General features: G+C 53.0%; 1 protein-coding gene across 1 annotated transcript; it reads right to left on the bottom strand.

The window, feature by feature from the left end:
- Positions 1 to 6,136: 6,136 nt before the first annotated feature.
- On the bottom strand, positions 6,137 to 12,532 carry LOC144719796 (prokineticin receptor 2-like). Its single transcript, XM_078595995.1, has 3 exons — positions 12,060 to 12,532; positions 10,504 to 10,813; positions 6,137 to 6,550 (listed from the first exon to the last, which is right to left on the bottom strand). The coding sequence occupies exons 1-3, from the start codon at positions 12,530 to 12,532 to the stop codon at positions 6,137 to 6,139; spliced, it is 1,197 nt and encodes a 398-aa protein (XP_078452121.1).

Raw genomic sequence — 12,532 nt, 5'->3', positions numbered from 1 at the left:
TTGGTTGTATTCACTTCGCACGTGTGTGCATATTCGTATGTATGCGTATATATATATATACATTTGTGTGTATGTATGTGTGTATGTATGTACCTGTGTGTATGTGGGTGCATATATATCTGTGGATGTATGTTTGTGGGTAATGGTCGTGTATTGGATAGCGCGCTGCGCTAGGAACCCGGAAACTCGCGTGCTCTTCCCGCTCACGGCCAACACAAGTGATAATTATCTGAACCGGTTTTGGTCCTCCATGAGGTCGACTTAGCCTCAATTTACTTTCGGGTGCGGTGTATAGACATCGCCACTCGGGAGACAAAGGCGGCCGGGCGTGGTGCTGCCCACCAAGCCACTCGTGTGCCGTGCCGGATTTCATAGGTCCCTCGCTCACAGCACTTGCGACAAAGAGTCTGTTCAGGCTATAAGGGTGGTACGTGACCAACGCTGTTCTAAGAACTCGGTGACCTGAGCTCGATTCCGGATCACGGCTCACATCAGTGCTGTGTCCCGGGGGCCTCCCCTAGGTGAACGTGTACCGCCCGGTGCGGTCTTTACTCTCAAGCACTGGGGGGGGGGGGGGGGGGGAGACAAAGACGGCCGGGCGTGGTGCTGGTCACAATAGCCGTTCGTCTGTCATTGCCGGCTTCAAAAAGGTGCCCGGTGACAGCAGCTATTTTAGTCCAGTAGTCTCGAAGGTATAGAGGGCGGGAGCCTACGGTCCACGGACCGACACTAATTAATTTCACAGGCCCCCGTGGGCTCCATGAGCCGGACCCGCTTGGCAGCGGGCCGCAAGCAAAATGTATCCGTCACAGCAAGCCTCTGAGCTGCTGCCCTAGGGCTACTCGGTGGGGGCGGAGAGGGGGGGGGTATTCCACAGGGCAGCACTTTCAAATCTGAGCTCCTTCGGTAAAGGCGAACGCTCGTGATTATTCGCGTGAGTATTCGTGGAAAATGTGTGAGCTTGCGCTTTAATGGGTGGTGGAAGGTCATATTGGGCCCGCAAAAAGAAAAAAAACGGAATGATTCTGCACCCCCTGCGCTCTCTGTGTGGTCAGCACCAAGCGTGGCTTTAATAAGTGGGACGTTGTCTCCATGGATCCGTCTCGCACAAGGACCTTCCTGGAGGACTCTTCACCGCGTGCGCGCTGGGGTGATTTGCGCGAGTGTGTGGTTGCGAGGCAGTGAGTGCTGCGTTCGCTCGCCACACAGAGGGTCGCGATAATTAATGTGGCCGTGGTAGAACGGCATGGCCGCGTTACACCGACTGCGCTCAAAACGCAGAGTTCTCGGAACAGATAATTAGGCGAAACGCCTCCATTACGCCCACGGATTAACATTTTTCATACATTGGCTCTCGTTTTGGGAAGCCCTTTATCAATTCACTGCTGGATTCGTGTGTTGCCAGTTTAATTAAAAGTCCCTTAATTCCATTAGCAAGCTGAATCTCATTGTATCTCATTTAAAGGGGAGCCTTGATTTATTGGGATGTTTAGCTTATTATGTTTACGAGTGTTTGGCTTAATGAGCTAGGAAACCGGAGTACCCGGAACATCCCACGCACGCATCCGAGGAGATAAACACTCAACGCCACGCACCTAAACTGTGTATTCATTCCACGGGTGGATCGGTGAAGAATTAATCATCTGCAGGCTGAGCGCATTGTTTCTAGGCCTACTGCCATCTCATGGCCGCCACTTGTCATCGCCAGCCCCATCATCGCTCAACGCTGAGCATTTTGTAAAGGAAGGCCGGGAAGGGCCAGAAGGCCCGGGGCTATAATTTTTCACGGAGGAAATCGAGGGGGCGAGTGGTGTGGGACGGATCCGGAACGCGGAATGTAGCTCACGGGTTAGCACGGTGATGTCTGAAGTCGCCCGGTGGACTGGCGCGGGCTTCGCGAAGCTTTCGGAGTTACGTTCGGGCACGGGTCGTGATGCCCACGTGCATCTGTCAGCAAGGCACAGCGACTCATCCGCCATGCCGAGGACAGAAGCCGCCGCAGGCTCGACGAGATGGCTCACATTGACATATATCATCATCATCATCAGCCATGATTAATCCTCAAGCCGTAGAGCCATCTCTCACCGTCCTTCGATACAATAATACAACTGACTTGTATTTTAATCTAGATTTGTTTCCAAGCGCGATTTTGATTTCGGTCGCCATGGGTTTTCTCGTCACTTAAGAGATTTGAATTTACCCACCTCGAACCACCCCCTCCAATATACAATTTACGCAGCCAATTCCACAGACCCAATTTCTGTAGCCCACCATGTGTTTTTTTTATTTTAAAGAGGATCGTTACCTCCCGCTAAATTCACTCGTATATTTTTACAAAGATAAGTATCCCCCGTATAGCCTTTAACAGGCTGTTGGGGCAAGTGCTTTTTGCGAGTGGCATCAATTAAGTCAGACATGACGCACGAGGCAGTGGGTGACCAACACCGCGCCCAGTGCCGATGTTTACACACCGCACCAGGTACTCAATTAACACCGAGTCGACCTAGGGGAGACCCATGACCGGTGTAAATATTGACCATTGTTTTTGGTCGTAAGTGGGAATCAAACGTGGCTTACCGGGTTCGTAAGCGTAATGTGCTCGACACTCCACTTCGCACCCTACTGCCGTATATATACAAAGACAAATATACTCCCTATACTTTTTGGTTCTTTCGGTAAAGTCACGTAGGTAGAAAAATAAAACAAAAAATAATATATCACGACGTTTCGATCGCAACACAAGCGGTCGTCTTCAGACGGAAAAATAAGCCAGCAGTGGTTGTGCTAAATCAGCGAGAGAGCTGCTACAACAAGAGATTATTTACGTGGCGATGGGCAAGCAAGCGGATTCTGAACTGGAAAGGAATTCCATCCCCGGACGCAAGCACGTCAGTTGTGTTAATGGGGGAGATTAGGGAGAGAGATGAACTTCCGTCACCGCAGAAGAGTATCGTCGGATATCTGCAGCAGTGTTAATGGGAGATGAGCACTATGTTTATGGGAGATATTAGGCAAGGAGATTAGGTGGATTAGCAAGTTAATGTCATGTCTATGTGTAACACAAGCTGCAGCTCTGCCAACTGTGCTGTGAGGCAAGCGCGTCCACGCAAGTGAACCACCGAAACGGTGGTCGCGTCAGTGAGACACAAAGCCCATCACACAGCCAGAACCATCGATACACCGAGGCTAATCTCTCCCATCAACATAGTGCTAATCTCCCATTAACACTGCTGTTGTGCGCATATGCGACGATATTCTTATGCGGCAACGGAAGTTAATTTCATGCTAATCTCTCTCCCTAATCTCTCTCTGCCTAATCTCCCCCATTAACACAACTGACGTGCTTGCGTCCGGGGATGGAATTCCTTTCCAGCTCAGACCCCGCTTGCTTTCCCATCGCCACGTAAATAACCTCTTGTTGTAGCAGCTCTCTCGCTGCTTCAGCAGGACCACTGCTTGTTTATATGTTTTCCGCCTGAGGACGACCAGTTGTGTTGCGATCGAAACGTCGTGATATATTATTTTTTGTTTTATTTTATTTTTCTACCTACGTGACTTTACCGAAAGAACCAAAGAGTATGGATTCCTGCAATCACGAAAGCTTCAAATCAAGATCCTCCCTATAGCCTGAACTGATTGTTGGGGCAAGCGCTGTTAACGAGCACCTATGACGACCGCCTTTGTCTCCGTAGTGGCAATGCTTACACAACCGCACTAAATATTCATTTGAGGCTGAGTTTACCTAGGGGAGGCCCAGGAGCGGTTCAGATCATCGTCACCGGTGTTGGCCGCGAGCGGGACTCGAACTCGGGACGCCGGGTTCGTAGTGCAGCGTAGCGCTAACCGCTACACACATATACTGTTTACGAATCCTACTTTAAAACAACAACAACAGCAGCAGCAGCAACAACAAAACCCGTACGCAGAGCCGCTTATTCCAAAGTAAGCAATCCCCTCGAAATAAACGCGAGGTTGCTTCAGTGAGTCGCATGCAAACGGGGAACCCTGACGACGCCCAGGACCTCCCGAAGGCAATTGGCCACGATAATTATCACTATGTAACACGATTTCTGTTCCTGGGTAGTAAGTGTTATTTTCTAATCGCTTATGCCTCAAAAGTATAGAAAATGGCTATTATTCCCCACAAACTTTGCTTTTGTGACCAGGACTCTACGTGAAGGAATTACACAAATGTGTAGCGAGTCCAATTGAGTCGCAGACGTTATCTTGGGAGCAACACTATTTATTACGTAGACTTAACGCAACATCACACAATCTACACTCGGGTCTCGACTGCCCATCTAGCCACGCTACGGCAGAACTAGACACGGTTCGCTATCCCGGCCTGGACCACAAGCTGGGTCCCGGGTCGCGTGGCTAGAGGCTTCTGCTCCCCGATGTGGATCTTCTTCATCAGCAACACGAAGCACCTCGAGCTCCTCACGGGGCCCTCGTTATATCCCCCTGGGCTGGGGCTGCTCCGCCCTTCGCCCCACCCACCTTCCAGATCTCTCTCGAGCTCTTTCTCGAAGGTTCCCGAGAGCTCTTTTGGACCACGTGACCGCCCAGCGGCCCCCGTCCACCGGTGGCACCCCTCCAATATCATCCGGTCACGTGTCGGCAGGTCAACCAGCATATCATGCCCCGAGGTAACCCTGGCTAGCTGACGCTCCCTCTCGCTCCCTCACCGGGAGCCCGCACCGCACACTGTTCGCGGTGTCTCTGTGCTGACCAGCGCTCACCCAAGCCCCGCTAGGGCTGGTGGTACTTCGCCCAGTAAGCGGGCTACACATAATGTCGGCACATTAACCGCCGTGGCTTCGTAAGCCCGGCACCACACAGTGACAATCACAGTCACTACAAATGCACACCACGTTTTCTCATTAAAAATAGGTCAATTTCAAAATATCACTGTCCTGGTCACAAAAGCCATTTTCTGTACTTTTGAGGCATAAGCAATTAGGAAATAACACTTACTACCCAGGAGCAAATTTGTGTTTGTTACACAGTGTAATGAACGCGGCAATGTAACAACGGAGGTGGTGGGGAGGGGGGGTGTGTATAGCTACGCGCCGAAGCTGTGATGCCTTCTCTTGCTCCATCTCAAGCACACATAGAGGGCGAGGGGGGGGGCTCCCCCTCTGGCGAGTTGAGTGCCCCTCGCCTCCACCCGAGCCGCGGGCACGGTTCCGCGTGCCGAGCGACCCGACGCGGCCTTTTTCCATCGCGAATAATAATCCACGTGGCGGGTCCGACAGGGCGAGGTCACTGCGCGCGCTGCTGTTAGTACGATTGTATAATGACCCTGGTAATTGGTCATGTGGCAGCGGTGGCGTGGGGTAATTGTAAATACTCTGATCGATCACGTGACCTGTGGATAAATTTAGGCTGCATTGGCGAGATCGTGACCTCGACATCAGAGAGAGAGAGAGACGAGGGGTTACACGAGGTTTTTGGGGGGTTCGGCAGGGGAGGGGGGGGGTGCTCGTGAGTGATGAGGATACGGAGACACCACCCCCCCCGTCTCTGCAGAAAGCGTCACGCTTCTCACAATTAGCGGCAATGAAATGACGGCCAGTGGAGAAAGGTGCATGGTGAAAGCTCCCGGTGCGCGAGATGCGCTTCACTTAAACCATTCACCCTGATACCCCCCCCCCACCAGCCGCCGCCTCACCCAGCACCTCCACGGTGCAGCGTTTTTTCTTTCTGTTTACCCATTCTGCAATTGAGACGCAAATCAATTCGCTCCACGTTTCACGATGCACTTGACGATTGGTAATTACGGCAAGCTGTGCCCTTGTGGGTGGTGGTGGTGATGGTCGCGAGCACTGGCGGCAGCGAAGAACATCGCCACGCAATTTGCGCGCTCCGCTCATCCCCAGCGCGAGTGAACGAGACCACTCATTAACCCCCCGCCCCCCCTCCACAATTAACATCATTAATGAATTAGCGGCACCGCGCCGCAACTCACAAATTCACAGCGGCATTCTAAACCCCCTATACTCGCCGTGAATAAATCGCGACTCCCCACGTCCAAACAGAAACGAAAAAATGCCCAAACCACGACGAGCTTGAATTCGAGTGAAGCAGCCGCGTCACCCCCACCCACCCACCCCTCCACGCCCCACGCCCCCCATCACGCGTCCGACACCGCCGTGCACTTGAGCTCCACGCCGACCGGGCTGCTCGGCGCAGTGGCCGAAGCCGTGGCCACGACCGCGGGGGCCGGCACCGCGGCGCGACCGCTCGGCCCCCGTCGCAGGCAGGGCCGCAACGCGTGCGCGAGCAGCGCGTCGGGCTTGAGCGTGACCACGAGCACGGTGCTCACGGCGCTGTTGCTCACGGCGACGCACTGCACCGCGTAGAAGACGGTGATGTAGTGGCGCTGGCGCAGCAGCAGCGCGGGGAAGAAGTCGCGCACGAGCGCGAAGCCGTAGAAGGGCGCCCAGCAGAGCACGAAGGCGACCAGGAGTCCCACGAGCGCCACCACCCCGCGCCGCCGCGAACGCAGCCGGCGACGCGCCTGCTCCGTTTGGTGGCCCGGGACGCGCTGTGTCGGGGAAGTGGTGGTGGGGGGGGAGGTGGTGGGGGGGGTCATCAGAGACTCGACTCGGCTCGCTCCTTCGCTCACTCGTAAACACGCGCACTCTTTCGCTCCTAAACCATAGTCATTCATTAGCACGCTCACTTGTTAACGCACACAAATCACTAGCGTCGCGTGAATTCATGAATGGCTGAATATATTTCTTATGAATACAACAAATGACTGTATTCTTTGGTTCTTTCGGTAAAGTCACGTAGATAGAAAAATAATAATAAAGTGAATAAAATAAAAAATAAAATAAAAATAACAAACCCACGACGTTTCGATCGCAACACAAGCGGTCGTCGTCAACACAAGCGGTCCTGATGACGACCGCTTGTGTTGACGACCGCTTGTGTTGCGATCGAAACGTCGTGGGGTTATTATTTATTTATATTATTATTTCTGATAATTGGTTCTTTACCCTTCTATCTGGCAACAAAACTGACACCTTTTTACAAGGAGTCATGTTTGCATAGACCGCAATACCTGCAGTCATAATACAAACAAAAGAACATAACTCTGATAATGTGCACTGTCCTTAAAGTTGATTGATCCACACCCTAGACAGCTTTCCTTAGAGCCTAGTCTCATATGGGTTGGACCAGATGACGCCAAAAGGCGTCATCTGGTCCAACCCATATGAGACTAGGCTCTAAGGAAAGCTGTCTAGGGTGTGGATCAATCAACTTTAAGGACAGTGCACATTATCAGAGTTATGTTCTTTTGTTTGTATTATGACTGCAGGTATTGCGGTCTATGCAAACATGACTCCTTGTAAAAAGGTGTCAGTTTTGTTGCCAGATAGAAGGGTAAAGAACCAATTATCATATTTTTTACTGGCAAATGAGGTTCCCATAGTGTAGATTATTATTTCTATTCACTTTCTTTTCTTTTCGATCTACGTGACTTTACCGAAAGAACCAAAGAATATGAATTCCTGCAGTCACGAAAGTTTTAAGTCGAAACAAATTTCTGGTGAGCGTGATTTGTGCGTGTGTGTGGTTTTTTTTAATGAGTGTAAGTGTTATGAACGAGTGAACGTGGTCACGAATGACGGAGCGTGCTGTGCGTGAATGGGTGCAATCTGCTCATGACTAACACCGTGTCATCATGTCGGGTCGCTGCGCTGGGTACGAGTAGCACAGACACGCAGACACTACGCCTCCTACTCTCGGCGTAGTCTCTCCTTAACCGATACATATACCAGTTCACGAGCAATTGGTTCGAAAACAGCTGACGATGTCGCCGAATGTTGAAATCGGCCCCTTGCGTTGAACAAAAGCTGCGGATTGCATGCGCTCTCCCCAACAAGACCGCGTGGCTGATGGAGGGTTGAGCGAGGCCGTCGTGTCTGCTTTGTGTCTTTGTATTCCTCTTGGTTTCCCAGGAAAGCCGGACCGAGACTCGTGACTCTTCTACGGGAGGGTCCTGCCAGATTTTCGCGGCAGGGGGCGCGTTGATTGCTATTTATAATCCCATATTAGTCATTTATTAGGCTCTCAACGGCGCTACTGATTAATTTGTGCCGCTCATGTACAGATGCACATTCACAACCATGCTTCACCACTAATGACCACATTCACTCATTCATAACTCGCCAATCATTAGTTGTATTCACAACGAACTCCTTCATGACGCACTGCTTCACCCCATTGCTCTCGTTCGCCACCACATACTGATTCGTTACTTATCAGATGACCGCTACCACCACCGAAGCCTGCTTCATATTTCTACCCATCCAGCGTTCTCCGTCATCCATCATCATCCCATGAAACATCTTTCCCGTCTCAAAACGCTTCGGCCAATTGTGAAAGCAATGAAAAGGTGAGTGGGGGAGGGAGGGGGGGAGGGAGGGGGGTGGGTGGGGGAGGGACGGGGGGGAGGGGGGGTGGGTGAGTGGGGAGCGGTAGTGCAACGGTTAGCGCACTGCGCTAACGATCCCGGCGAGCCGAGTTCGATTCCCGCTCACGGCATACATCGGTGACGAATATGTGAACCAGTCCTGGGCCGTTCCTGTAGATCGACTCGGCCTTAAATAAATACCTTGTGCCGTGTGAAAACCTCCGCATTGGGGAGAATCGGCTGTGCATGGTTCTGACCACCTACCCCTTCTCGTGTGCCATCCCGGCCACAATAGGTGCTCGCTAACAGAACTTGCCCCCAACATGTTTCATTCTAATAGGGAAGGGATCTTTGTCTATATATGAGGGGGAGGGGTTTGAGTGAGTGGGGAGTTGGGGGGGATGAGGGGGTGGGGAGTTGGGTGTGGGCAGTTGGGGGGGTGAGTGGTGGTGAGCACACGGTGGGGGACACGCCGCTCCACGCTTTGTGGGGTGAGGGCTGTGTGGGTGAGGAAGATGACCGCCGTGTACGTCTGGATTCCACGTGGATTATAATGCCCCCCCACTCCCCAGGGTCTCTGGGTGTCACACGGGACACCACGCACAGCGACGCCTGTGGCGAATATTTGATGGTGGACATTTTTTTCGGACTTCGATTCCTTCCAAAATGTTTCTATTTGGTGCTTGGACATCTGAACGCCTCTTTTATTGCCAGAGAGGGGTAAACGCCTATTTTTTTTTTACGTCGCGAGTATTGTTTACATTCCCGTGTCGTCTCGCTTACCACGCGATGTCTGTCGCGCGGGTTTTATCGGGCATCTACCACCGCACTGGCGAGTGCGTGTCAGTAAAGTGCTGGCATGGGCCCTGGGATTCGTTCAGATACCACTCGCTACTGATGTCAGGCGCTCGTAGAGTTCAAAGCGCAATGTCCTAACCCGCCGCTCCACTCGAGACGAATTTGTTGACGTCGCTTGTGGAAGAAGGCAAGACAAAAAGTGTGGACCAATCAGTTTCAAAGACAATGCATATATTACACTGGTCAACAAAAAAAAAACATTTTTTTCTGGCCTGGACTTTTGCAGGTGTTTTAGACTAATTTCAGGGTGCTGATTCCAAATCTGATCTCAGATTTGCTCTATCACGTCTCATTTTTATGCTATCGGCATACCCCATTTTCATTGATTTTACCCGAAATTAACTCTGTCACTTATGATTGCAAGTTGTTGCGAGTCAGTGACTGCTTTAGTGTTAAAATATGGTGCTGTATTTTTAGGATAGTGTGTTTATCATATCATTTTATGTAGATATCCACATTTATTTAATATTTTTCTTCCGCAGTTTTTATTGAAAATGCAATATTTGATATCTCAAAAAACTGATGCCAGATATGGAATCAGCACCCCAAAATTACCTTAAAACCGTTGGAATACCTTATGCCAGAAAAGTGTGTTGACCAGTGTTATCAGAGTATGTATTTGTTTGCATTCTGACCACAAGTATTGTGGTTAATGCAGACATGATTCCTTGTTAAAAGGTTTCAGTTTGGGGTTTTAACATCTCAACACCTGTTTCGTTGCCAGAAAAAAGGGCAAAACCTATTCTCAAAAAAAAGTGTCCACCGATTCCACGCAGCCTCCTCGAATGTGGTGTCGCATTTAGACGCCGCGCGCATCGCACGCGCCTTGCTCTCGTGTCCCCGCCAGGGGACACCACTCATCGCAGCCACTCCGCGTTATAATGGGGCACAAGCAGCAGGGAATCGGTGAGCAGAGCCATGGCGCAGAGGAATGAGTGAGGGACGCCGAGGGAATGAGTGAGGGGGGCCGAGGGAATGAGTGAGGGACGCTGAGGGAATGAGTGAGGGACGCTGAGGGAATGAGTGAGGGGGCTGAGGGAATGAGTGAGGGACGCCGTGGGAATGAGTGAGGGGGGTCGAGGGAATGAACGAGGGACGCTGAGGGAATGAGTGAGGGGGGTCGAGGGAATGAGTGAGGGACGCCGTGGGAATGAGTGAGGGACGCCGAGGGAATGAACGAAGGACGCCGAGGGAACGAGCGAGGGACACCGTCCCACCTTGAACCACAGCTCCTTGGCGATGCACGCGTAGCAGAAGCTCATGGCGAGCACGGGCGCCACGAACTGCGCGCTGAGCACGGTGAGGAAGTACGACTTGTAGAGCAGCGCGCTCTGAGCGGGCCAGATCTGCCCGCAGAACTTGCGCTGCGCGGGGTCGCGCGGGCCTGCGGCCGGCAGCGCCGTCTCCGTGGAGAAGCGCGCGGCTGGGACGGCGAGCAGCGCGGAGAGGGCCCACACGGCGGCCAGCAGCGCGGCCGTGGTGCGCCGGGCCATGCGGGGTTGGAGTGGGCGCAGGATCACCAAGTACCTGCGGAAGGAGGCAAGAGAGGGCGGAGCGGGCGTGGGGGGTACGGGGGTGTGATGGAGACGGGAGCCTCGTGGTGAGGGGGACGTCCCGGTCCTCGTGAGGGCTGATGAATGAGAAGGCGAACCTGGGGGGAGGGTGATGGGTTTGCGATTGAAATCTCATGGGGACATTGCGTGCGAAGTGTCACGGCGCGCTGAAGCGATAACTTGGAGGCATTGAGTGAAGATCTCAGCTCATTTAAGCGGAGGGTAACATTAAGAAAGACCGTGGCGGACTCAGGCATTTGTCTGATAGGTCGCTGAATGTCATGAGGCAATGAGTGGACAATCTCATGGGGATAAAAGTGGACATCTCACGAGGCAATGGAGCCCTAGGGGGTGTTTGAATGAAGACAAGTGATCATGGAGCTCTGCCAATCCAGATAATAACACAGGATATTAATAATAAATCGGGAAGATACACTGACGCGTTACAGCCGTGGAGGATGACATTTTTCATTTGCCAATGTGTGAATCACGTGCGGTGTTCGCAGTATCCCTGGGCGATAAAGAGACAAGAGGGTGGTCCCTCAGTGAGATGGGAGATGATCACCTGCGTGAGACGGGAGATGACCACCTGCGTGAGATGGGAGATGACCACCTGCGTGAGATGGGAGATGACCACCTGCGTGAGACGGGAGATGACCACCTGCGTGAGATGGGAGATGACCACCTGCGTGAGATGGGAGATGACCACCTGCGTGAGACGGGAGATGATCACCTGCGTGAGATGGGAGATGATCACCTGCGTGAGATGGGAGATGATCACCTGCGTGAGATGGGAGATGATCACCTGCGTGAGATGGGAGATGATCACCTGCGTGAGATGGGAGATGATCACCTGCGTGAGATGGGAGATGATCACCTGCGTGAGATGGGAGATGATCACCTGCGTGAGATGGGAGATGATCACCTGCGTGAGATGGGAGATGACCACCTGCGTGAGATGGGAGATGACCACCTGCGTGAGACGGGAGATGACCACCTGTGTGAGATGGGAGATGACCACCTGCGTGAGACGGGAGATGATCACCTGCGTGAGATGGGAGATGATCACCTGCGTGAGATGGGAGATGATCACCTGCGTGAGATGGGAGATGATCACCTGCGTGAGATGGGAGATGATCACCTGCGTGAGACGGGAGATGATCACCTGCGTGAGATGGGAGATGATCACCTGCGTGAGACCGGTGTCTCCGCGCACACACCTGTCCACTGCGATGGCGAGGAGCGCATTGGTGGACACGTAGAGCGAGGCGGCACGCACGTAGTTGATCACAGCGCAGAGCCGGGGCCCGTGGCTCCACGTGAGCCTCCGCACCACATAGTACTCCAGCTCGAAGGGGCAGCACACGGCGGCCACCACGAGGTCAGACACGGCGAGGTTGGCGATGAGCAGGTTCGTGGTGTTGCGCAGGCGGCGGCAGCGCAGTAGCGCCACGCAGAAGAGCACGTTACCCACGCCGCAGACGAGCATCGTGGTGCCCAACGCCACGCCGATGAGCAGGCGAGCCGTGGGCAGCGTCGGGTCTCCGGGCCCCTGCGCCCCGTTCTCGTCCTCCACGTCGTACCCCCCGTAGTCGCAACCCGGGGGCCAGTGCGTGGCGTTCAGCTGTCCCGTGGGAGGCGCGGTGCCGTCCCAAGGCTCCGCGTAAAACGCGCTGCAGGGCTCGGCTGCCAT

This window comes from Lampetra planeri, chromosome 7, assembly GCF_965212315.1.
Source record: "Lampetra planeri chromosome 7, kcLamPlan1.2.h2, whole genome shotgun sequence".
NCBI classification, from domain to species: Eukaryota; Metazoa; Chordata; class Hyperoartia; order Petromyzontiformes; family Petromyzontidae; genus Lampetra; species Lampetra planeri.
This window is presented reverse-complemented; position numbering and strand designations above follow the sequence as displayed.

Bases quoted from the DNA above. Each gene is read 5' to 3' on its own strand.
- LOC144719796 (XM_078595995.1), bottom strand. From the start codon at position 12,532: ATGGCAGCCGAGCCCTGCAGCGCGTTTTACGCGGAGCCTTGGGACGGC. The intron at 10,814-12,059 runs GTGTGTGCGCGG...CTCCTTCCGCAG, and splicing joins CTCGCCATCGCAGTGGACAG to GTACTTGGTGATCCTGCGCC. The intron at 6,551-10,503 runs GTGGGACGGTGT...TCCCCGACACAG, and splicing joins CCAAGGAGCTGTGGTTCAAG to CGCGTCCCGGGCCACCAAAC.